This window comes from Lepisma saccharinum, chromosome 27 (assembly GCF_977018435.1).
Source record: "Lepisma saccharinum chromosome 27, izLepSacc3.1, whole genome shotgun sequence".
NCBI classification, from domain to species: domain Eukaryota; kingdom Metazoa; phylum Arthropoda; class Insecta; order Zygentoma; family Lepismatidae; genus Lepisma; species Lepisma saccharinum.
The window spans coordinates 36,488,577-36,515,351 of record NC_139255.1 but is presented as its reverse complement, the minus strand read 5'-3'; the positions used below and the strand labels follow the sequence as shown (position 1 = coordinate 36,515,351).

Below are 26,775 nucleotides of genomic sequence, written 5' to 3'. Positions count from 1 at the left end.
ACAGTTTAAAGTGGGATCCGAACCACTTGTGCCTCCACCGGGTATCGAAACCGGGACCCCTTGATTACAAGGCAATGACGCTACCACTGCGCCATGGGGGAGCCCTTAATAGAATTCTGTGTAGAGAACCAATTGCTACAAGGAAACTCCTTTTTCCAGCATAAGAAAATTCATAAAATCACTTATGAAGCTGAGGGAAGGGAGGCAAAGAGTATAATAGACTACATAATTTACGCAAGAGCACTTCGATATGCCTTTATGGATGTAAAGGTAATTCGAGGCGCTGAATTGAGTACCGACCACAGACTGCTAATAGCTATAACAAGATTTAAGAGGAATAATAGAGAAAGAGATAGGAAGTTTGAAAAGATACAAGTAAAGCAGCTGGCTAAGGAAGAGAAGAGAAAACAGTATAAGGAACTAGTAGAAGAAAAATTGAATGAATTGGAAATAAGAGGAATGGAAATTGACAGTATGTGGGAAAAATTTAAGGAAGTGATACTGTATGCAGCAATTGAAGTATGTGGCAAAGTTAGGGTGAATACAAAAAGGAAAAGAACTAATTGGTGGACGGATGAAGTAAAGAGGAAAGTGAAAGAGAAAAAGGAAGCATGGAAGAATTACCTAGAATTAAGATCAGAGGAACATAGGTTAATATATGTGCAAAAAAGAAATGAGAGTAAATTGGCTGTAGAGGAGGCAAAGCGAAAATCATGGGAGAAGCTTGGAAATGATATTGAACAAAGTTTTGTAGAACATAGAAAGCAGTTCTGGAATATGGTCAAAAGTATGAAAGGAAAATGGGGAAAAGCAGCAAGAGCTATAAGAAATAAAGAAAATGCACTAGTCATAGGAAGGGAGAATGTAATGGAGGAATGGAGAAAATACTATGAACAAAAGTTCAAGGATAGGACAAATGAGCAAGAACAAGATGAGGAGCAGGAACAGGAGGAGGATGAGAGAATAAGAAACAGAGAAGAGGAGGAGCATGTAGAAGAAGATATGATGATAACAGATAATGAAGTGAGAGAAGTAATTAAACGGATACGAATTGGGAAAGCAGCAGGATGGGATGGAATAGCACCAGAACTTATAAAATATGGAGGACCAAGAATGGCTGAAATACTACTGAATATATTAGGGGAAGTATGGAGAACTAAGACTATACCAGAAGAGTGGAAAAGGAACATAATTGTGCCAGTACACAAGAAAGGGAGTAATAAGGAATGTGATAATTATAGAGCAATATGTCTATCATCAGTGGTACATAAGATCTATACGAATATATTGGAAAGGAGGCTGAGAAAAATCATAGAGGGAAAACTTGAAGAGGAACAAGCTGGATTTAGACCTGGGAGACAGACTCAAGATCAAATTTTTATATTAAGAACAATGATGGGGAAAATGCTGGATAAAAATAAAAGAATATACTTGGCATTTCTAGACTTGAAAGCGGCATTTGACTTGGTACCTAGAAAATATCTATGGGAGGCATTAGAAAGTAAGGAAGTACCTAAGGAATTTATTAAAGCAATAAGAAGTGTATATAAGGATGTAAAAGGAATAGTAAGAATAGAAGGAAACGAGTCTAAGGAATTTCAAATAGAAAAAGGAATTAAACAGGGAGACAGTCTCAGTTCTTTACTTTTCATTAATGTAATGGATGAAATAACTAAAATTTGCAAAAGAAGAACCCCAAGAGTACAAATAGGATATTGGAATATGAGAGTAGTACAACTGCAAGTACTGCTATATGCTGATGATATAGTCTTAATTGCTAGCAGTGAAGAGAATTTACAGAGGAGCGTAATAGAATGGGGAGAAGAACTTGCGAGAAAAGGGATGAAGATTAATATTAAGAAAAGTAAAGTTATTCAGGTGGCAAAAGGAGAAAAAGATCATGAAATAGCAATTAGATATGGAAACGAGAACTTGGAGGAAGTAGATGAATATGTATATTTAGGAACCATCATAACAAGTGATGGTAGGTGTGATGAAGAAATCCTAAATAGGAAAAGAAAAGCAAATACAGTATATTATCAGTTCAGTAAAACAATAATGGGAAAGAAAGAAGTGGCAGTAAAGACAAAAATGCAGCTATACAAATCAGTACTGGTCCCTACATTAACATATGGAATGGAAAGTTTACCACTTCAAGATAAACATCTGAGTAAAATTCAGGCTAGTGAAATGAAATACCTGAGAAGAGCTGTTAATAAGACTAGGAGAGAGAAAGTGAGGAATAAAAGAATAAGAAGAGAAGTGGAACAGGAGTCGCTAGAGAAAATAATTGAAAAGAGACAGCTAAAGTGGTGGGGACATGTATTCAGAATGAATGAAGAAAAAAAGGTAAAGCAAATTCTAGAAGTAAAGGTGCAAGGTAGGAGAGGTAAAGGAAGACCAAGGATAATGTTTGAAGACAGAATGGAAAAGATTGGAAGAGAAAGGAATAAGACAATAAATATGATGAAGAGAATGATGAGAAACAGACAGGAATGGAGGAGATGGATCGAGGCAACCAACCCTACGCTATGATGGCAGAAGGGGACTAGAGGAAGTAAGTAAGAAATGATCTGCCCTTTGTCATCAAGGCCAGTCAGTCTACACCAGTCATAAACAAAGCAGCCGAGGGGTTCAAAACATCGTCACCATTGTAAAGCAAGGTTGGAAGAAGGTCATTGAACACATGCAGACCTCTCGCTTCTGCAAGTGTTCAATGGGAGTTGTTTTGGCCTAGAGTCAAATTCCCTATCACATGCCACTCTTTATCCATTCCTGTAATAGTACTTTCGTTTCAAAATTTCCATTTCCTGGGAAAAATGCCATGCTGGTTAGCGAGTTTTGTACAATTGGCATCGCTGTGAGGCTCGATCGCTGGGAAGAATGAAGACAAGAGTCTTCAGCGAACGTAAGCCCTGCCGCCTCAGGCGGTGATTGGAAGAAAGAATCTTCAGGATGAAGCCTGGTGGTAGTTTAAAATAAAATCATCCATAAACTATTGTTTTCCCCTGTGGTCGTTATTTGAGAGTGAAGCATCAGTCACATTTGCTAGTTGATTATCTACTGTATTTAATCTGGGCTTCGAAGATAGCCTAGCTTGCCTATAATATACCGTATCACGTCAAAGGCATGATTCCAACCCGGGACCCCTGGTGTCATAGCTCGATAGACTAATCACTTCCCCAAGGGGTCTGGCTGAAGCGCTGGAAGTAACTTGTTACAAGCATATTACACCGGCGACCTTCAGTGCATATTTAAACTCCGCTGACATGGGAATAGACAGGTAATCATATGAAATAAGTCAGCTTTATGAAAGAAGTATGGTTAACAACAGGATGGAACTGGCTCAAGGGCTCTAACGATCGGGAATTTGAATCCCCTTTAAATAGATCGCGATAACAGATCTCACCTGAGTTGTAGTCCGAAAGTTATGGAGTAAACAGTTGTTGTCTCCAAGTTATAGATTGAATATCGGTGCTACGCTAGAGTTAGAAGCGGGGAGTTGTGCTCCCTAAAGACGTCTCATTTCAGGACTGTGCCTTATCTAACAAATCAGAGAAGACAATCATCTCTACAGAAATGTACAGGTAAACGAATATCCTTTCTATTGTTATCATGACCCCGTCCTGTCCAGTCAATGGAAGTGTTAAATATTGAATGTCGTTCGTGTTCTCCTTATTTCTCAGGGGTGTTACCCCATGCACGTAAGAGTACATCTCACATAAGCGAGTAGCTGTAGGTTGGCATAGCCTAGATTAAGATCCCTAACCACCCTGTATGAAGTTTTATACGATACAGGCCTTAATGTGGGTGTTTCTTTGTGATACTCAGTTCATCAGTTCCATCTAACCATTCTTACTATCATGGTTAGGCTAAAGTGTCACAGAAGTGATGAAAAATAATAAAACTCAAATATCAAATACACCGATCAAACCAGAAAAGAACTAATGCATGTATTAACAAATGTAAAACAAATAAAAAAACTAACCTTGCATATATATTATCTGCTGGAATTGATTCCTGGAACCAGGTCATTTGGTGCAGAAAGAACGCAATAATATGCACACCAACAAAAAGAAGGCAAATACGACACACCCAACTAAATGGCTTCCGTAGTTGCTTGTAGCATCCCCACCAGGTGGATCCACCCAGGAAGCACAAGAAATAGACAGCACTAGATAAAGATGGGCGCATCACACCAGCAACACACATGGATGACAACACAAAATATTTTCCTGGAGAAACAAGAAAAGGCATGCATTAATACAATACTGCCATCGCCCTTAGCTCAGTGCTTAGCACTCTTACTTTTGGTGCAAGTGATCCCAGGTCTGATCCCAGGAAGGAGCTCAAAAATTTTGTTGATCCAACATTGTTGTGACAACTGGAGAGTACTTTGATAGCCGTAGCTTTACCGATGAAAATAAATTATTTTGTTTTAACACAGTAACCGAAATTGATGTGCACAAAGCAGTGCATAAAATTAAATCAAACAGTGTTGGAGCAGACGGCATAAACACTAAGATGTTAAAGATTGCACTACCATATGTACTGACTCCATTAACTCATACAATCAATTATTCTTTGTCTAAAGGTGTGTTTCCAGAAACATAGAAAGAAGCGCGAGTCTTGCCTCTTCAAAAGAAAAAAGAGATCAGTTCTTTCGATGACTTAAGGCCCATAAGCCTATTGCCAGTACTCTCTAAAGTACTAGAAAAAATTGTATTTTCGCAACTAATATGTTATGTTGACGCGAACAACTTGTTACCTAATGTTCAGTCTGGGTTCTGTGCATGGCATAGCACAGCAACGGCTTTAACAAAAGTTACAGATGATATTCTTTGCGAAATTGACAACCGTTCTTCTATAGATAACAGAGAACATTCCTTCAAAATTCACCCTTGCAGATCTCTGAAGCTGTAGTTTTAAAAGCAGGGGTTCCGCAGGGATCAATTTTAGGTCCTCTCCTTTTCACCCTCTACACCACAGACTTAAATAAAGTTATAAAATTTTTCACACCACATTTCTATGCAGATGATATGCAGCTATATTTTTCGACTAGACGTACAGTGCTAGAAAGTAGTATTTCCTCACTCAACACCGATATAAATAATATTTACACATGGTGTACATCAAATGGACTTAAGATAAACCCTGAAAAATCACTTTATATGCTACTTGGAACAAAACAATCGCAAAAAATTATATTGTTGAGCCAATTGAACTTAAAATTAATAATGAAACCATTCCATGTAAAAATTCAGCAAAAAATCTTGGCTTGAATGTTAACGATACGTTGGACTGGACGGACCACATCAATGCACAATGTAAAAAAGCATATTTTATTCTGAGAAACCTCTACCGTTTCCAAGATCAACTACCTGCAGAATATAATCTTAGACTAGTCAATCTTTAATTTTTCCACTATTTGATTATTGTGACACTGTGTATGGGTCCAAACTTGGAAAAAAACTTAGCAGAAAAATTCAAATCGCACAAAATGCATGCATCAGAAATACTTTTGGCCTGGATAAATGCGATCACATCCTTCCCATCTTAAACAGATATAATATTTTAACAATGGCCAACAGGAGGCTACTGCACTATCTATCATTCATTCGTGATCTGCAAACTGAACGTAAACCCACGTATTTATTTGAAAAATTATGTAATAGCAACACAATTCACAGACACGGGACACGTTGTCACAACGAACTTGACATTCCTCACCATTCGACTATGCTATATACCTCATCCTTTTCTATATCTGCCCTGAAAGCATGGAATGCACTACCAACAAATGTTAAATCCATAAAACTCAATAAGAGTTTCAAAATTAAATTGAAAGAAATGCTTCTACAGGAACAGCAGCAGAACAGTAGCACATACTAGAAGTGAACTGGCACTCAACAAACGACAAATCACTCATATTCTATAACTGTAACTATTGGAATTTTATTAATATTTTCAAATTATTATTATTATTATTATTATTTACTTAAATGTAACCTTATGTTAACATTTACATTTAAATTTTTTCTTTTCACATTTGTATTTTTTTAAATATTTTCTTGTTCTTTCACATTTATATTATCTTATTACTAATATTACTGAAATGAGAATATTCGTAATTGTAGGTAATGTGATTTATTTTTTATTTTCTCTTTAGTGTAATCAAGCTTTCCATCTGTACTCATATATTATCATATTATATTATATATACTTATATATTCTTATGTAGCTCATGACAAGGGTTAGGTGGCAGAGCAGCCTACGGCTGAACCTCGCCCGCTAAATAAAGGAATTATTATTATTATTTGAAAGGAATAGTATCAGATGCCAGTCTTGAAAGACAGAAAACAGTGGTGAATGATCTAAAGGTGCTGATCATGTGTCACAGGGTTAAGTTTAGTGATGGTTTGTTTGCATTAAATTATGTAATATGACTACTGTATTTCTTTGGTAAATTGCAACAATCAAAATGAAGTACAATTAGAATAAGCAGATGAAAGAACAATTGCCAATGACCGGTCAGGATTCGATGCCAGAACCTATCACTGTTGACACCAAATGCTCAGGTACTGAAGTAGGTACAACATCCAGCAAACAGTCAAACATTGGTGAAAGCACCCATCTTGTCTAACATGCTATTTATTCATTTATTGACAGAGCCCAACACGCCGAGCCCAATTATAGTGCTCTAATTAGATAATTACATAATATTACTATAATAGATGTACTGCAGTGTTTCAGAAATGTTTCTTAAGCTTGTATAAACTCATTGCAAAAATAGCAATTGTGCTGAAAGAGTTGCACGCTCTCCACACTGGAGAGGTAAAAAGGATTGAAGTTTTCGCTCTCTGGCAATGAAAGATTTTGTGCTTGGTGTGTTATTTTGAAAACAGGAACATTAAATGTTACTGCTGATAACATGTTGGAATCGTCTATTATGCTGTTAATTATTTTGCAGAGAAAGAGCAGGTCACTTACTTGTCACCAGAACAGAGTGCTAGTTTGCTGAAGTTGTTCTTTGAAAGTAGATTATCGTACGAATCGAACGTTGGATATTCTCCACAGGCTTTGAATTTGAGGAATCTAAGGAACATTGACTGAATATGTTCTTGTTTATGAATTAAGTATATCTTCTCTCATCCTCTGGTTACACTGCAGTATTAAACCATCTTTGTTTCCACATTGTTTATCCCATTAACAGTATTGATTTGCTTTCTATTTTACTTCGCTTTTGTGCCACTTTTGGCTAATTTGCGAAGATGGGGATGAGTGATGATATGATGAAATTGATGAAGTGACATTCATAAACAACATCTATGTCCAGGTTGGGATTTGAACATGGAACCCTGGTGTCATAGCACACTGTGCTAACCACTTCAAATGCAGGTCAGCGATTATCAATTATTAGCATCAGCAAATTTTATATTGGTACTTTTTCGGTATTGATTAAATATTCTTTTCAGTCCATTCCAATTGTTCTTCTTGTTTGTTTGTTTGGGTACACTTTTCAAAGTCCACTTAATACACAGTAAGGCTAATTAGGACTGGACCTACAGTTTAAAGTGAAATCGGAACCACAATGAGTCCTCATTGGGTATCGAACCCAGGATCCATTGATTAAAAGGTGAAGATGTTACCACTATGCCATTAGGGAGGCTCCTATTGTTGTCTTCTCCTTTCAAATAGTGCCAATAATGCACGCAACAACAAATGTGGATATTTTCCAAATTACAATCATGCATTACTTACCCAAGGCTTCTGGCAGATATCCACGAGGTCCTATTACAAGGGAACTCAAATGAACAGTACTTGTGGACCTAGAGTGCCTGTCTTCTACAAACATATCCATCCTGTAAGAAGTCACGTAAACCAACACCGAGACTACAAGAACAAGAGGGTCAGGAGCAATCATCTGTGCTGCAGTTCGAGACTTGACTGAATGCAGATGCACAAATCCAATGTGCTGTAGCAATTCTTGGACATGATCATCTGGAACAATATATACATATATATTATATAATTATACAGAATGATTCAAAAGTCCCTTAACACCACCTATAAAATGTAAAGACGTTAGGCTGGGTACAAATGGTCATGATAGAAACAGGTTAGGCCTAGAGGGAACCACATTGGTGTGTTCCAATCAGACATCCGCCATATTGAATTCAAGTCAAAATTTATAAATGGAAAGGGGCTAATGTGCAATATCAAATCAGGCTAGAATTTCATGAGAAATGCAATGGTGATGGTTTTTTCAACCTATCCTATCAGGAAAAAGTTATGACTGCATGATTGTAACAAATGTCTCATTTTCCAGGTATGAGAAAAGAGTGACGAAATGCTCCTAACATGTCGGTTCTGAGATGTCTTGATCGTCGCCTGTCGTTCACTGATCCAGTCTCCCGGAAATTTTGCGAGTAATTGTGCAACTGGTACAAGCAACACTGGATCTCGTTGGGGGTGTCATTGATTAAAATCATTTGAAATGGCACGTAAACTTCTCTCCCCAGACAACAGTACAATCTCGAAGCATTCCTCATGCATTAGGAACATTCTGGCACTGTTTTCACACACCTGGAAAATGATACCTCTTACAATCATACAAAATTCATAACTTTTCCTCATTAAAGATAGGTTGCATTTCTCATAAAATTCTAGCCTGAGTTGATACATCACATCAACCCTTTCCCATTTCAAAAATTTCAGTTAAATTCAATATACCGGCCACCAATATGGTGGATATATGCTTGGAACAAACCATTATAGTTCTCCCTATGCCTAACCTGTTTCTATCATCACCAACTGTACCCAGCCTAAATCCTTTATATTTTATACAGGATGTTAGGGGACTTTTGAATCATCCTGTATATGGAAAGCTCAATACCATAAACAGATTTACATAAACAACCAACACTACTTATCAGAATATCTAACTGGAAAAATTGACAACCGTCAGCAAAGCAGACTTGCTGAATTACAGAAGAGAAGCTACAGTGATTTCCGTAAATGTCTGAAAAACACTAAAATTACCACATGCAGCTAATTGAAAAAAGCATTCAGATCCAAATTCAGAACTGAAAAATTTTCAATATTGATTTTCAACACTTGTCAAGTTATTTGAGAATAGGTTGAAATGGTGTGGAATCGTCCATATATGTCCTACAATAATGCAAGCAATAGTAACACACTAATATAAATACAATAACTCTGCTATTACTAGTACACGAGTGATAAACATGAGGTCAATTACTCACAGTTTTCAACGAGCTTGAGGTAGCGTGGTAAAAAATGCATCAAGCTGTGGAAGGCAACTTGTGCCAACGAGGCTATTAAACTGAAAAATATAACTGCCTTGATATATACTGAAGTAAGTCCTGTAAGAGAAATAAACACATTCTTTTTATACATCTAATGTTGCAGGAACATTCATTAAAAATGTGTCAGCAGATGCTGTTTTATGTCTTGCACTGGGAAATAAATTGTATTCTGTATTTAATTCTGTCAGCACACCAGTCAACTCATCATCTTACTATCAAAGGTTTTAAGTTCAAGTCTTGGCCCAACCCTGTGGCCAAGTGGTTAGCACATCGTGCTGCAACGCCAAGGGTCCCGGGTTCGAATCCCGGTCGGGCTTGGTTGTTTGTGAATGTCCATTCATCTATTTCATCATTTCATCACTCATCCCCATCTTCGCAAATTAGCCAAGAGGCACAAAACGCGAAGTAAAATAAACTAAATCAAATCAAATCAAAAAAAAAAAAATCAAAATCAAGTTCAAGTCTTGGCCTGGTCATTTCTTGGCAATAATAATTCATAATTTGAACCAATCATAATTCATCCTCATCATTGCAATTAATCAAAAGCAGCAGAAAAGCAATGTAAAATAAGACAGTACAAATCTTATTACAAATAGTGTAATTTCAGAAGTGAGCATTTCTTCTCTTAACTCCACTCAAAGAGGTTGGTGATATGCATGGACGTCCGGGAGGGGGGGCTATGGCCCTCCCCCTGGAAAATGAATGTCCACCAAAAAAGTAGCTGCGGTAGCTCAGTCATTAGGGCATTTGACTACCATGCGAGAGACCTGGGTTCGATTCCCGGCAGGAGAGAACCGGGATTTTTCCACCTGTTCAAGCGGCTCCGGCACCCACCCAGCGTCATATAAAGTGGGTATCTGGAGGAAACTCTGGGGGGTAAAGACGGCCAGGGGCATGGTGCTGATCACATCACCCCCACCTTCGGCTGTGATCAAGAAAGTGTGGGGCCCTAACCCCACACCCCCTATATGCCTTCATGGCATGATGCATAGCACAGGGGAGCACTTTACCTTTTACCCAAAAAAGGATATATTTCACACATAATTTCATTTCAGTCACAGTAATTTATGTTAATTTTTATAAGGACGTTGAAGGAACATGATAATTTCAGACTGAAGGAGTGTTTTTTGAGGGGGCATCACTATTATGGGGAAAATTTTACCTTGCTTGCCTCTCCCTGGAAAAAATCCTGCAGACATCCATGGTGAAATGACTCTGCTTGTAATAAAAAATAATAGTGTTAGGACATTAAATAGTGCATAAATTTAATTCAAATACTGGCCTGGAAATTAATTGATTGATTGATTGATTTTGTTTATTTTTCTTTGCTTTCCTCCCACTTTTGGCTAATGGCATGAGGATGAGTGTTGATATGTTGAAATTGATGAAGGGACACTGACGAAGAACACCCATGATTAGGCTGGGATTCACACTCTGAGACCTTGGCATCATAGCATGCTATGCTAACCACTCCACTATCGAGGTCAGTGAGGAGAAGCATTTGAAAGGATGATGTGATGAAAAGTTCACAAAATGTAAAACTAAAGAACACACTGATGCATAATTAACACGATCCAAGGTGGTCCAGTCAGTAGGGCATCTAACTGCCACATGGGAGACCCAGGTTGGATTCCACGGTGGAATATATATATATATCCTTGCATAGAGTGCCTCTAGGGCTCACCCAGCCTCTGATAATGGGTATCTGGGGGGGAGGTAATGGTGGCTGATTCCATCATCTCTAATATAGCCAATGGTGTGTGAAATAGGACTCCTATAGTGGAATTAATTAATTAATTAACCCTGTGTTGGTCCTGCATGGTCTCTCATTTCGGGTGTGTGATTTTAACGTCGTTATTTATCAATGATTGTCTTGTCAACACCTTCCGTCTGTCTAGTTGAGTTTCTAACCTTCCTCTTTTACCCCACGATTTTGTTTTCAGTTTTAGTCAGATATTCGATCTGCTAGGGAGGGTTCGTTGAAGCCACTTGCTGTCTGAGTCCATGCACGGCTATGGGCATACCTAGTTTATACTGAAAATCCTATATGTCGTTCCATGCCCAATTAACGAAGAGTACCTTTTTATAATTTTATAGAATCTCAATTTTTATAGTTTTATTGAATCTCAATTGTTGAAAGTAAAGATCTAATCGTAATAATTGAGGATTTGGCGTTTTACACCATTAATTTGGCATATTTTAAAAACACAGTCTCCGAGACCGTGTGTGAACTTTTCTCGCACGACCCACAAAGAGTTAAAATTTTGGGGTGCATCAGAATATAGGGCCATATTGCACCCTTCTGTGTATGCAGGGAAATGTCCCCTTGTGTGAAATCCTTACCCTGAGAGTTAAAAACAAGGTGCAAAAAGCCCTTTGAGAAAGGTTAAAAGTGCATGGCTGTAAAGGGACCTGCACATGACAGACGCAACACATTAAAAAGGTAAGGATACACCAAAAACTTCCTCAGAGAGTGGAAGCAACATGCTCTTTTCAAAAAGCTAAAAATATTACTTAAAACACACAACAGTTGGGAAGATTGAAAGTTTATCGATATATTCAATAATATGCTAAAAACCTAAAATGGCATTACAGACACAGCACATTGGGCTGATTGGAGGGTGCAGCCCTTGCAGTAAGTGACAGACTGCCTATGTACCAGCTACATCCTTGTGTCACTAGACCATTTGGTGTCTGTGCAGATGAAATCCTGTCAGCACTAGGTGTTGCCTGGCATTTAACCACTCATTTCGTCTCTCCCAACTTGGGGAATTTCCTGCACCTGTCATTGACATGTCTCTGACTGCTCTCCCAGAAACACCAGCGGTCGAATATCAGCAGCAGTTTCTACAACTTCGCTCACAGTACCCCAATTTTAAAGAGTTTTATACGGATGGGTCCAAATCTGTGTAATCAGTCGGAGTCACCTTTCTTGTGGACTCTGAAAGTTACAGATGTGCTTTACATCCTGCATGTTCGATGTACACGGTAGAGCTGTACAGTCCTAGGGGCCCTGAATTTTGCCGATGTTCACGCTTTTGAACAAGTCAATCTATGCACAGATTCCATAAGTGTGCCCCAGTGTCTGGAATCGCTGATTTTCAGACAACCTGTAGTGCAGCTCATCTTTCGACGGATCGTGTCCTTATCTGCCAGTGCTATTGTCTGCTTCTGCTGGGTCATTAGTGATGTGGGCATAAAGGGGAATTAAGCAGCCAATGCTGCCACCAAGTCTGCTGATGCAGATGGCAGCATTCTCGACCACCTTCTGCCAGCTAGGGATTTGCAGAATGTGTTTCATGGTTGCCTTCTTGACACTTGGCAGGAAGAGTGGGATGTAGTAATGGGGAACAACCTTCACATTATTAAGCTCAGCATAGGTGCATGGCATTCCTCGTCCCATCCCTCTCAACAAGAAGAGATTCTTCTCACTCGACTGTGTATTGGACACAGCTGTCTAACGCATGGTCACTTGTTGTAAGGGCTGGACTCTCCAATGTGTCGTGTTTCTGACATCAACTTAAGTATTCGACACATTCCTCTTGCTTTCCTCAGACATACTTTTAAGCTTCAAAGTTGTCTGTTATCCCTGTTGGGCGATGACAACAGTGTTTTATCAAATGTTTTTAGATTTTTGAGAAGAGCTGGTCTCTTCCACTGTCCGTGAGGAAGCATTTGGTATATTCTTACTTTTTAATGCATTGTGTTAGTCTTCTGCAAGTCTCTTTACAGCTTTGCACTTTTAATTTTTCCCAAGGGGCTTTTTACACCACTTGTTTTAACTTTTTTAAGTAAGAATATTAGGTAAAAGGATATTTCTAGTGTTGGGCGATATATCGTCCAGATGATATATCGTCATATTGAAAAAAGATCGTCCAGGCGATATCAACTAGACGATATTTCATCATGATATTTTGGTGATATATATCGTGTTGGCGATATATCGTCATGATATTTTGGCGATATATATTGTGTTGGTGATATATTGTCATGATATTTGGCGATATATATATCGTGTCAGCATTATCATATTTGGCGATATATATATATTGTGTCAGCAATATATCATATTTGGCGATATATATCATGTCGGTGATATATCGTCATGATATTTTAATGATATATCATCACGATATTGGGCAATATATATTGTGGAGACAATATATCGCCGATATCATAATATGGAAAAAATATCGTATTGTATCTATCGTCTGTGATGATATTTTCTTGACAACATATCACGATATCAAATTTCCGATATCGTTCATCTTTAGATATTTCCCTGTATACATTGAAGGGTGCAAAATGGCCCAAAGTATCGACGCACCCAAACTTTCAATTCAAACAATCAGATGCGTCCAATCTGCAACTGAGTTAGAATGACTCCTTCTCGATGGGAGGGATGGTACAAGGAATGGTGATGTTATCAGCACCATGCTCTGGGTGCTTTTACCTCCCCTCCCTCCTAGTACACATTACATTAGTATGGGTTCACCTCACAGCTGCTTTACGTACAGACATAATTGGAAAAATCTCACCTGAAATTGGCTACTGTGGGAATCAAACTCAGGTCTCCTGTATGGAAGTCAGATCCACTACCACCTGAATCACCATGGCTCTTATAAAAAAATGTTACGACCAAAGAATGTTATTTTAGCCATACCATATCAATATACTACATTTGTATTTAAAAGTATTCACATGAGATTATTAGAATATTAAAATAGCTGTCATTTAATTACAAAATCCCCCCTTGGCACACAATAATGACACAGAATTAAGAATAAATATCATTCACTTGTTTTCCACAGAGGGGCGTAGCCATAGTCTAGTCTACCAGATAACCCTTGTTAGAAATCCCACAGATAACAGCGTACATATGCCAACCTCTGTGGTGGAGTAGTTAGCACTGCATTCCGCAATGCCGAGGGTCCCAGGTTCGAATCCCATCCTGGGCATGGGTATTCTTTGTGAGTCCCTACATCAATGTCATCATGCCATCACTCATTCTTATCTTCAGAATTAGCCAAAAGTAGCAGAAAAGTGAAGTAAAATAAACCAATAAATCAACAGCATACATCTTGTATATATATAAAAATGGATGTATGTGTGTGTGTGTGGCGGGGGGGTGTATATTTGCTTGTTCCAGCATAACTCTCGAACGGATGGAGCAATTTCTAACTCTCGAAAGGATGGAGCAATTTCAACCTAACTTGGTACATGTATCACTTGCAATCTGGAAAGAATATTTTTGGGGTAAGACACCCCTGGCACCCCTAAGGGTGGGGTGGGTAGGGGTGACATGTAAAAATAATCGAGAACAACCGATATTAAATTCCGCACAAATAGACACCCGTGACTCTATGCAATCTGCACAACAATAGTGTTTCTCGGGTTGTCTAACATTCAGGCTGATATGACTTTGTGTGGGGAAAATGACCGATATTAGTGTGGAATTCATAGTTTACGGGGTTGTTAAGATGAATAGTGACACTTCCTATGCTGTTCAACTCTAAGACACCCTGGCACCCGTAGGGGAGGGGGTGGGAAGGTGGTGACATGCAAAATGACCGACATTAGTGTGGAATCCATAGTTTATGGGGTTGCTAAGATAAATAGTGACACTCCCAATGCCATTCAACTCCAAGTTCACATTACTTCATTATATCATCCCTCATTCCCATATTCACAAATTAGCCAAAAGTGGCACAAAAGCGAAGTAAAATAAAGCAAATCAAATCAAATCCAAGTTCATATTGCACTATAATTAGAATTCATTATTTACCTGACAAATAGAATATTGGGATAAATAAATACCTGGGCAACGCCAGGAAATCAGCTAGTATGTATTAAAGGAGAGAAATACAGGGAAAAATAAACAATGAGGCCAAAAATACTAATTCACTTACCACGAGACGTGGGAGAAGGGTCTGGTATTGCAGGCAAACAAAGAAGGAAAAGCAAGTAGACCAAAGATATACAATTCTGACGAACTGCAACACCTACAAAATAATGCATGCTTTAAAATTCATGATGAAGCATGAAAGAAAAATTTTACAGGTTTTTAAAAGTAAATACATGTCAAACGTATACAAATAGCCAGTTTCAGTCTTTCATCTATGTAGTTGGGTTTGATATCAGCAGTAGTGCAAGGATTCTGAATTTGAATTCAAGTAGGGCATAAATGTTACTTCATGGCTGTACAGCAGTTTTGTAAGGGAAGGATTGTACATACATATGTCTACTTTTTAAAGGAAAGCCGAGTCAAAAGAAGAAATTATAATCTTCACTAACTCCCTTCCCTCCATGCCACTGGCCTATTCATCATTTTTATCAATTCATCATTCATACAACAATGTAAAGTAGTAGTAACGGAACACAATAATAAATCGAAACAAAAAATATAGTAATGTGTAATATCCTCTATTGTCTTCAGAAAATTATCTCTGTAGAATCTTGTACCAGTTGCATGAAATCTACTTCAGTGGCCAAGTCAATGAGTGAACCACACAAAAAAACTTGCAAAATAAGGACCTGGATTCAAGACCTGCCTAACAATGGATGTCCGTTGCGAGTGTACTTCATCAATTTTATCTAATCATCATTCGTTCTTACCACTGCAATTAGCTTAGAGAGGCAGAAAAGTGATGTAAGTTAGTGGAACATAACCTACTTTCAATTCTCATTACACACACTGACACCTTGTAATGAAGGGTCCCAGGTTGAATCCCTTGAGACACAGTACACATTCATTCGGATCCCACTTTAAACTGTAGGCCTATTCCCAATTAGTTTATCTGTGCATTAAATGGTTTTCTACAATTTATTATACATGTCTCAACAAATAATGGGTAGGCCTCCTCGATGGTGCAGTAATCAAGAGATCCTGGGTTTCATACCTGGTGGACACACAGTGGTTCAGATCCCCACTATCCAAAATCAACAAATAATGAGCCCATAAATTAAGGTTACAATCTATCTGTGAGATTTCACAGTAAACTTCTTTTCGAAAATCTCTCTCTCAGCGAACAATAACAAAGAACCAACAATGATTGGACAACAATAGGACCAGATAACATACAGAGAAAAATATCACTCACTCTATTGGGAATTACTAGTACAAATTAGTGGGGATACGATGTGTTAAATGGCACTATTAATTGGTTTATTTGTTTAGAACCATTTAGTATGAGCACTGTGTGAATTTAGCTTTTTGCTTTTGGGAGGGAAGGGAATGTCCACTCGGTGGCATATTTGTAATTTTATTTCGGAAGGTAGGCTTTGTTGGTTTTTTTTTGGGGGGAGAGGGGTGCAAATTTGTTAAAAGTCTTACTTACTTACTTACTTCTTCTTCCCCTTCGTGCTGTTAGGCATCGGGGTCATTCAGCCATCTGCTAAAACTCTTCCTATCTAGTGCCATTCTCTTAACTTCCACTAGTGCCTTTCCTCTTTTAATAACCATCTCTTACAGGTATTACTCCCATTCTATCTGAGGTCTTCCTCTTCCTCTCCTTCCTTCTGGTCTCGCTTTCGGTTTTCTTTCTTCTCCCATTCTCATGACATGGCCATACCAGCCAAGTGTTCTTCTCTCTATTATCTCTTCAATTGATTCTACTTGTAGCTGTTCCCTGATTTTAGTGTACCTGATTCTATCTCGTCTGGTTTTTCCAACGACTCTTCTGAGGTATTTCATCTCTGTTGCTCTTAATCTACTTTTATGCTTATTTTGGAGCGTTAAGCTTTCTATGCCATAGAGCATTGTTGGTATAATTATGGTTTTGTAAATCCTTAATTTAGTATTTTCCTGTACCTCCTTTTTCCCTACTATTGTATTACTTATTTGGTAATATATTTTATTTGATTTTTTGAACCCTGTTATTTATTTCTTCTTCTACTTTTCCATCGGCTGTTATTATTGTTCCCAAATATTCATATCTATTCACTTGTTCTAGCTGTTCTCCTTGCCATTTTATTTCCAATCTCTCTTCATTTCCATGCTTTGATATATGCATTACTTTACTCTTCTTTGGGTTCACTTATCATTTCTCTATCTTGTATTGAGCTGCCACATTCTATTACTGTATTTTGTAGTTCCTGTTTTGTTGATGTTATTAATGCTATGTCATCAGCATACAGAAGTGATTGTACATAAACTGGTTTCAGTTTCCTATTTCCAACCTTACATTTTCGTGTTCTTCTTCTACTTTGTTTATGTATTTGATCCATTAGTATTATGAATAGTAAGAGGCTGAGGCTATCTCCTTGTTTAACTCCTTTGTTCATGTTAAATTCTTTTGATTTCTCCCCTCCTATTCTCACTATTCCTTTAACTGTCTTGTAGACACTTTGTATTCTTCTTACTAATTTTTCTGAGGCTCCTATTTTCTGTAACGCTGACCATAGTTGCTGTCGTGGTACTGTATCAAAGGCTGCCTTTAAATCCAGAAAGGCTACAAACAGTTCTTTTTCTCTGCTAAGAAATTTATCTATGGCTTGTCGTAACGTAAAAATGTGATCTTGCGTTTGTCTTCCTCTTCTGAAAGCTGCTTGTTCTTCTTCTAACCTCCTCTACTTCATCTCTTAGCCTTCTTTCTAAGATTCTTGTGTATATTTTTAGAGCTACTGAAGATAGACAGATTGTTCTATAGTTTTCACATTTTACAGTGCTACCCTTTTTGTGGATTGGTATGATCATGTTTCTTTCCCAATTATTGGGTATTTTAATTCTCTTTCATGCTTCATTACAAATCTTCCACAACCATTATACAACTTTCTTTCCTCCCATCTTTATTAGTTCTGGGTATACTCCATCTGCTCCTGCTGCTTTTCCTAATTTCACTCTCTTTGTTGCATCCTCCACTTCTTGCATTTTTATTTAATCTCTTCCATCCTCTTCTACATTTGCACTCTCTATTGCATCTTCTTCATTCATCTTCCCATTTTCATCTCTAAATGTGTTTTCGTAATACTTACTCCATGTCTTCAATATATCTTCAGTTTCTGTTTGTATATTTCCTGATTCATCTTCTATGTTTCTTATTCTCTTCCCATATTTTCCTTTCATTGCTTTTACTGTCTGCCAGAACTTTCGACTATTCCCTTGATAGTTTTTCTCTATTTCTAACCCAAACTCTTCCCATGATTCTTTCTTTGCTTGTCGGACTGCTTCTTTTGCTTCATTTCTCCTCTGAACATACTCATTCCATTTCTCCTCTGTTTTATTTTCCATGTACCTCTTCCATGCTTGTTTCTTCCGTTTAACAATTTCTTTAACCAAGTTATTCCACCATCTTGATCTTTTCTTTTGATCTCCTAAAGTTGTTAAGCCACAAACTTCTGTAGCTGTTTTAATCAATACTCTTTTTAGAATATTCCATCTTTCTTCTAATTCTTCTTTATCTTGGTTCTGGATACTTAGATCTCTCTCTCTTTTGTTCAACTCTTCCTTTACTTGCCTTTTAAATTCCTTTTGCTTGCATTCTGTCCTTAGTTCTCCTATTTCAATTTCAATTTGTTTAGGTTAATGAAATCTTGTTCTCATTATTAGTAATTTATGCTTGGTGCTTAGTTCTGCATTTCTGTACACTCTAACATCTTGTATTGCATACCTTGTATTTTCTGTGTAAGTGAAATAATCTAATGTACTTCTTGCTCTTCTCCTTTCTGCTACAAATGTTATTTTATGTATTTTTGAATTTGAATTTAAAATTTTGGGTGCATCAGCACTAAGGCTATTTTGCACCCATCACATTATACGGGGTCCAGCCCCTTATCGTTGCACACAACAACTCTAACGTTGCATAACTAAAATCATAAAATATTAAAATCTTCTGACTTTCGTTAAAAGCTGAGGCTGTAAAGGAGCACTCAGCACAAATAAGGACAAAACACAGGGCAACACAAAAAAAATTATACTGACCATGGGGCCAGTCGCCAGAGCCTCGTTAGTCTGCAGTCCAGGGTGTACTATGTGGAAGTGAGGTTGACTATTGGGTGCACTACGTGGAAGGAGCACCCCTTACACCCCTTATTTTATGTATTGTTTTATGTGGAAAAAATGTATTTCCTATAAGTAAATTATTGTCTATACAATATTCAATCATTCTCTCTCCATTTCTATTTTTCACTGTTTCTGCTGTATGCTTTCCCATACACTCGTTCCCCTTCTCTGATTCATTTCCAATTCTGGCATTCCAGTCCCCCATGATGATCACATGTCTAGCAAAGTCCTTAGCCTTATTTATAGTATCCTGTAGGTTGACATACAAAATATCTTTTTCACATTCATTTGCATCCTCTGTAGGTGCATAGATCTGAATAAATTATATCTTCTCCTCCATTTCCATATCTACTCTTAATATTCTTGATGTAATTGGTTCCCAATTTACTATTTTCTTTGTACATTCTTCTTCAAATATTATACCTAAACCTTCTTTTGCTCTTGCTTTCCTATCTACTCCTGAGAATATTAAGGTATATCCCTTATTCATCAGCATCTTATAACCAACCAAAGGTTGGGTATACATCCCCAATACATACAGGCAGCACTCCACTCCAACCAAACTACAAGGCCAATTCAATTCAGGTAGAATTAATAGGAATAGACATTCCCAGATATGTTAAGATTAACAGAAATTAGGCCTAATTAGTAAAAGTATGATATAACATTGAAATATTAAGTAATTGATAAGCCCCAGACCAAAATTCATTGGTTATCAAAAAAACAACCTTTTGTTTTTAGGTAGAATTCAGAGAGCACATGTTACTTTTCATGCCATTTTTTTATTAACACACATATTTTCAGGATAACATTTGTGCAAGCACAAATTAACTTGCTTTCCCTGAAAATAACTCCAAGTCACAATTATATGTGCAAACAAACCACAAAAACATCAAAAAATCGATGTTTTTGGACAAAAGACAATCGGTCTCACAGCACCAGAGCCATCTGGTGAGAGTCAGTGGAACTAGCCCTGACTAGACTGCCATCTACTGGGCTTCTCGAGGTACTAGATGAAGGCAAGTAACACAAAGTGCTGTGAACCAATCAGATGGCCTCATGGGCGTGGCTACCAGACAATGAGTCTGAGATAGCTTTTAACATGAGAGGAAGCCATCTTGATTTCACTCTGTGTGGATAGTTGGTACAGTTAACATCGCTCCAAGTTTTGAGCCAGAGTAGGCCAGTGGAGAGAGGACAATGGAGTAGCCATTTGTGTTCCAACATGTGAAGTATCTATTAAGGGGTTGGAAATAGTCCTGTAGTGTATAATATGGACGAATTACAGCACTTGAAGTGCCATAAAGTGCATGGAACCAATATCCATGAAAATTCGGAAATTTTCAAAACCACATGGTGAGGACAATGAACCTCCAGGAAACCATGATGCTTTGTATCCAAAGACATCCACGATTTTTCGGCCCATCCTTTGTGATATAGCTCCCTGAAACAGTTCATTTGCAAGCCAATACCCATATGTCTTAAGATACCGCTATATTTTTAGTGCAGACCCACAAAAATCCCCCATTTATAGTTGGAGTGACAAGTGTTGTTACAAGGCCCATGTGTGATGAGGTGGAAGCAGAAGATGTAAGTACAATGCTTTTGTTACCCATTTTGTTGGTTTCATATGTAAGAACAAACCTATAAGTTTGTGCAGTGCTTGTATATAGTTAAATGTGATATTTCCCAGAATATTAAATGTGTCTTTCCAACATCTTGATTTATTAATTCATATTTGGGCGGGTAAGTCCGGGAAGCGTACCTCTCGCTCCGGAATAACTAGGCTGAAAGTCCCTATGATAAACCAGCAATCATTCCTCGGAATGGATGCTGGTCTACTGGAGGACAGCGTAGAGCTGCACGGGGATGGGTGCATCCAGGTTGCACAGCAGAGTAGTTTCATAGGTTCAATCAAGCCCAAAGTGGGTGAGTAGGTTAGGTTAACCTATCCTATTGTTCGGCAACGTAACCTGGAGGCACGTATCCCTGGACCAGCCGCGTAGACGAAGCCATTCGACTCCCGAATCTATCGTCTGTCTTTTGTCTCGCTCGCGCGCGGATCGCAAGATTATGAGACTCAGTACCGGCACTCTCCAAATATGAATACCAGATCAAGGTCGCTGGAACGGCCAGCAGGTCGTGGGTTCCCACCCAACGGTAGTGCAAGTACCAGTAGTAACACCCAACTTGACCTCATTGTGGCAATGCTCCAGGAGCAAGCGAAAGTCTCTGAAAATGTCAGTCAGAAACTTGAGGCACAGGGTCAGAAACTTGATGCACAGGGTCAGAAACTTGATGCGCAGGGTCAGAAACTTGATGTGCAGGGTCAGAAACTTGATGCACAGGGTCAGAAACTTGATGCGCAGGGTCAGAAACTTGAAGCGCAGGGTCAGAAAATTGATGCTCAGGGTAGGGAATTTGCCAAGGCATCGGCCGAAGTAAATAGGAAACTTGAAGCCGTAAGGACGGAATTCCAGGCCAGACTGGACTCCATCCACAATGCCACCACGAAGACCTCAGAATTGTTAACTAAGCAAGTAGCGACCAATACCAATAGAATTAACCAAATAGAGATCCAATGTAATGACCTAGAGTTAAGATTAGGTAGGGATTTTACACATGTGTCAGGCCAAATTTCGGAACTGAGGGAACTCGTTGGCGAAGTGCAAGGCGGTGACAATCAGACCACCACAGCTCAGATTCTAGGGAGGTTAGATGCCCTAGAAAACATATGCAGAGAGCTCACTTGCAGTGACCACATGGTCACGATCGAGAACAGGGTTCTCGAGCAAGTGAGGAAGGAAATGCCGAACTGTCAGGCGGAAGGCCGCAGCTCGCATGTATGCATTTCCGAGGGCCAAGTCACTGAGCAGCGCACCTCCTCACAACAAAGGGTTGGTGAGGAGCAGCTGCCAGCAGAACAAAGGTCTGACGATGCAAGCCTGATGAGGATTCTTGCTTGCCTGGAAGGGATGGAGAGACGAATAACTCAGTCCGCCCTTCCACTTACGTCAGCCACCATGCCCGTCTCACCTGCACGGAATGTGTCTGTCTACCATGCCTTGCACAAAACCAAGCGAAGACCTAAGGGTTACGAAAGCTCTGACCAGAGTAGTGGCTATGTGTCTCCCCCTAACAAGTACCACCCACTTGGTAACTCCCCGGAATCCAATTCCGAAAGCTCGGATGCCGAAGTCCGCAGCCAGAGGAAGAGGAAGAACCTGAGGAGGAACAAGAGCAAACCTAGGGTTAGGTTTGCTGATCTCAAACAGCTCCCAACCTTTAACGGGCAGGGGAACAGGCTGGCCTCAGATTTTGTGCAGGAGTTTGAGAGAGATCTCACTCTCCTGGAGGTAGATTTGGCGGATGCCCTCCAAATAATCTCGTTCTGTCTACGGGACGAGGCAGGGCAGTGGTACGAGAGGAACGAACGAAAGTTCAAGTCCTACTCGGATTTTAAAAGACAGTTCCTCTCATATTTCCAAGGGGATGGGTGGAGAGCTTCTTCCCTGGCGAAAGCTCTCAACGAAAGGTACAACCCATCCCAGCACAGATCAGTGCACAAATATTTCTGGCGCAAAGTCAAAATGATTAGGCTTGCGTTGCCAGAAATCGCCGACAACCAGGTTTTCACACACGTTGTGCAACAGCTGCCGCGCAGCTTGAAGGACCAGTTAATCCTGGCTCCCTTCGTCTCTCTTCAGGAGGTGGCCAACTCCATACTTCGGTATGAGAGTGTGCAAGTGCCACAATATCCTGAGAGGGAAGTTGCAAGGCCAGCACGACCCAATTATGGGAAAACCACGACTCGCATTAACCGGACCTATGTGAGTCGTGGTCAGGGTGAAGCGAGCGGTTCGTCCAAAAAGGAGGACGCTCACATGTGCAAATCTGCGAGGGGCTCCTGGCCTAAGGAGTACCCAAACAGAACCAAGGTAGACCGGAGAAAGGGTGGAACATCCCAGCGTAAGAGTTCCGCCAGCTCACACGGGTCTTCCGAGCATCTCGCTGAGGTGCATCCAAATGTGCACAACCAGGGAAACTAGGTAGGCAACGTCCTGACGTGGGGAAGGGCGATGCCAAACCTAAACCTGTCCCACAATGTTCAGATTCATGCAAGCACACTCCACTGATAAATCAGTATCAGGCAGTGGGTGATTCAATGTTGTCACGTCTTGCGCAAAGAAAATTCGGGTATCCTGTCCAAAGAGACAGAGATGGTAATTACCACATCGGACTTTGCATATCTGGACAAACCTCAGTGCAGTTGCTCAGTGCTTTGAGAAGGGAAAAGTGTGTTCATAAAAATGTGTTATTAATGGTATCCACAAATGATATGCTCCGAGGGAAGGACACCAACCAGGTGTTCCGGAACCTCCAGGATATCATTTACACCCTAAAGAGGAAAGGTGCTCAGAAGGTCATTGTTCTGACTCCTCCACCAGTTCCCAGGTTAGCCAATGAGAACCGACACAGGTTCTGGGCCATGTATGACTCACTAATTGCAAAAATATTATCCCTTGATGATAATAGCAATGTAAGGGTTCTGGATTCCTCATCGAAATTTGTGCACAAGGGCCAAGAAATGAACATGTCGCTGTTCGAAGAAACCATGGGTTACGGTCAAAACATGAGACCCGACCTGGTTCACTTCAGCCCACGAGGTATGGATGCCATACTCAATGCACTCGATGAGGTAAAATGGTTCACCAAACCAGGTCACACACCCAAGGGTAGACAAATGGAATCTCAACAGAGCGAGATGAATGCCATTCTGCCCTATGAGCAACCCTCGGGAAACTAGCCTGTGCTATTCTCGCTGGGGGTGATGGTGGCCAGGGTGTAACAATTCCTACTCAGTTAGTAAGCATGGAATTTAATAGTGAGGAAACTCATTGATATATGTTTTGTACATTGTTCACTTCCCCAAAGAATCATAGTAGACAATGGTCCCCAGTTAGGGCCAAACAATTCACTCAGGAACTCCGTTATGGAACACTTTCATATTCCTACAGGTGAACAAACCGAATGGGATCAGCAATTGTTCATGGCTGTATCCCGGACGGCCGAAAGGCGAAGCAAAGCCAACAATAAGGTAAATGAGTCACAGCAAAACAGGACTGTGATCAAAGTGTATGATTTAGTTTTTCTTAAATCCCATCTCCAAAGCAACGCTCTAGAGGGACAGACCCACAAATTGTTCCACACCTTCTTCGGTCCATTAGTTTGTAGTGATCAGGTGACAGATAACATATTTAATCTTGTTCATTGTGTTAGCGGTAAGAGCCTACCCAACCAACATGTCAATAACATGAAGTTGTGGAGGTGTAGCTATAAGGTGTATAGTCATTACATTGAGAAGCTCAGACTACTACCTCCGGTGTTAGCATCGAGAGTACCTCAAAGAAGTTAATTCAAGCCAAGAGGCCTCTGAATTCAACGAGGACTCAACCTCAATCCCGACGGGGTGCAGCCGTTTCCCTACGACTTGCTTTGTCTGTTGGTAAGACGAGTAACTGCGCACAAATGGCTCCACCCTCGTACCCTTGTGATACTTCCCCATGGAAACTGTAGATGTCTGCTCGTCAGCTCTACGTTTCTTCCTAAACCCGATATCAGTAGGACCTAGGAGAGAAGTACGCGACGGTACGGCTCCTGCGCTATAGTATTAGTCGCATAAGAGGTATTGGTATCCCTCTAGCGCATCCAGGGTAAGACGCACGGATAGGAGTGTACAACAGGTACAAGATGAGGAGAAAAAGCTACACATTTTTCGAACACTAGTATTAATATATGTTAAAGGTCAGAGGTTTTGTGGATGAGGTTCTGTCTGGTCTGTGACATTCGCCCATTTGTACATAGGGTAGAAAAATTTATGTCAAGATCGTGTAAGGGATTATTTTATCATTGTATGCAAAAGTCAATTTCATTGTTGCATACAAAAGCCTATTTCATTGTTGAGTGTAATAGCCTACTTCATTGTTGAGTATAAAAGTCAATTTCATTGTTGTATACAAAAGATTATTTCATTGTTGTGTATAAAAGTATTATTTCATTGTTGTATACAAGAGTATTATTTCAGTATTATATGCCAAGGCAATTTCATTGTGGGATAAAGGGTAATTTCATTATTGTCTACCAGGGCCATTTCTTTGTTGGACACAAAAGTGAGTCCAACCATCATATAGAGATTTATTTCCCTATGAGTGCAAATCTATGCTAGATCACTCACTACCAATCAAGCAAATTATTGTTTAGCAATCATTGGATATTTGCACTACCGATGGGTTAGGTTCGACCAAACCAGGGTTAGCGGTAATAGAAATATGCAAGCACCCCCAAACATATAGGGTTGTTTATGAGGAACAACCCAAAACCAACAAGGGTAAGGTCAAAGCCTGCGTGTGAAGTGGGGCCAGTGAGTACATCACTCCAACTCCCCCTCAGTGTCACCACAAAACCCCGGAGCAAACATACAAAAGTGCATGGTGTCATAGGCAGCAGCAGACCCACAAGCATATTATACCAGGAACTAGAGACAATCTTTTCAGCGTTCCAGCAAGATGGGGAAGCAGGGAGTGTGTCAGGGGTTCGTAATCGAACATTGACATCCAGAAACGAACCACCATGACAATCCGACAGACTTCACACAAGGAGTACATTCTACCGATTGTACACAATCTCAATGGGGAGCCAGGTCGAAGCATTGTTCCACCAAGCTAGCAACAAAAACATTTGCTGGCAACGGATGCTGCGCAAAGCCAGGCGACAGCGTGCTCCACCTAAGGAGATATTAAAGAACAATGGTGAGGTGATCAAATGTGGACAACATACCAAGGTGTATGGTGAACATTTTTTGAAGGTACTGCACCCTCAAGTGAATGAGGGGCAGAGACAAGTAGATACACATCTAAAAATTACTATGCAGCTCAGGTCGAGTACAAAAACTGTATTCAGTGCGACAAAAAGCAGACATTATAACATGAACATTTATTGAAAACGTTTAAGTGTGTGTTATATTAACCATGTATATACCGTCTAGGAAATCGTTCGATATATCGAACAGAACAATATCTCAAACATATATCCAAGTGACGGGCAAGAATAATTGCAAATTTATTTTCTTTCATGTATATATTCTTTTCGGACCAGCGTGGTCATAACAATTCAGTGTGTATATAAATATTTTGTGTATGTATTTGGGTATAGTGTATTAAAGGGTAAAGAAAAATGATCCGCTTCACTTATCCTTTTTCTTTTCCCGAGGGCCCGGGATATGTATAACCAACCAAAGGTTGGGTATACATCCCCAATACATACAGGCAGCACTCCACTCCAACCAAACTACAAGGCCAATTCAATTCAGGTAGAATTAATAGGAATAGACATTCCCAGATATGTTAAGATTAACAGAAATTAGGCCTAATTAGTAAAAGTATGATA

The 26,775-nt window shown here is 39.5% G+C and overlaps 1 protein-coding gene across 6 annotated transcripts in view; it reads right to left on the bottom strand.

Moving 5' to 3' along the window:
- Positions 1-26,775, bottom strand: part of LOC145980126 (piezo-type mechanosensitive ion channel component-like) — a 224,241-nt gene that overhangs the window by 180,528 nt on the left and 16,938 nt on the right. For all 6 annotated transcript variants that reach the window (XR_014440830.1, XM_083113141.1, XM_083113139.1 and 3 more), the window contains exons 3-6: positions 15,239-15,331; positions 9,267-9,386; positions 7,762-8,001; positions 3,989-4,235 (exon numbers count right to left, since the gene is read on the bottom strand). Coding sequence is in view for 5 of the 6 variants with exons in the window: in XM_083113141.1 (XP_082969267.1) it covers positions 3,989-4,235; positions 7,762-8,001; positions 9,267-9,386; positions 15,239-15,331 (700 nt within the window). In the remaining variant the exon portion in view is untranslated. The remainder of the gene's footprint in view (positions 1-3,988; positions 4,236-7,761; positions 8,002-9,266; positions 9,387-15,238; positions 15,332-26,775) is intronic.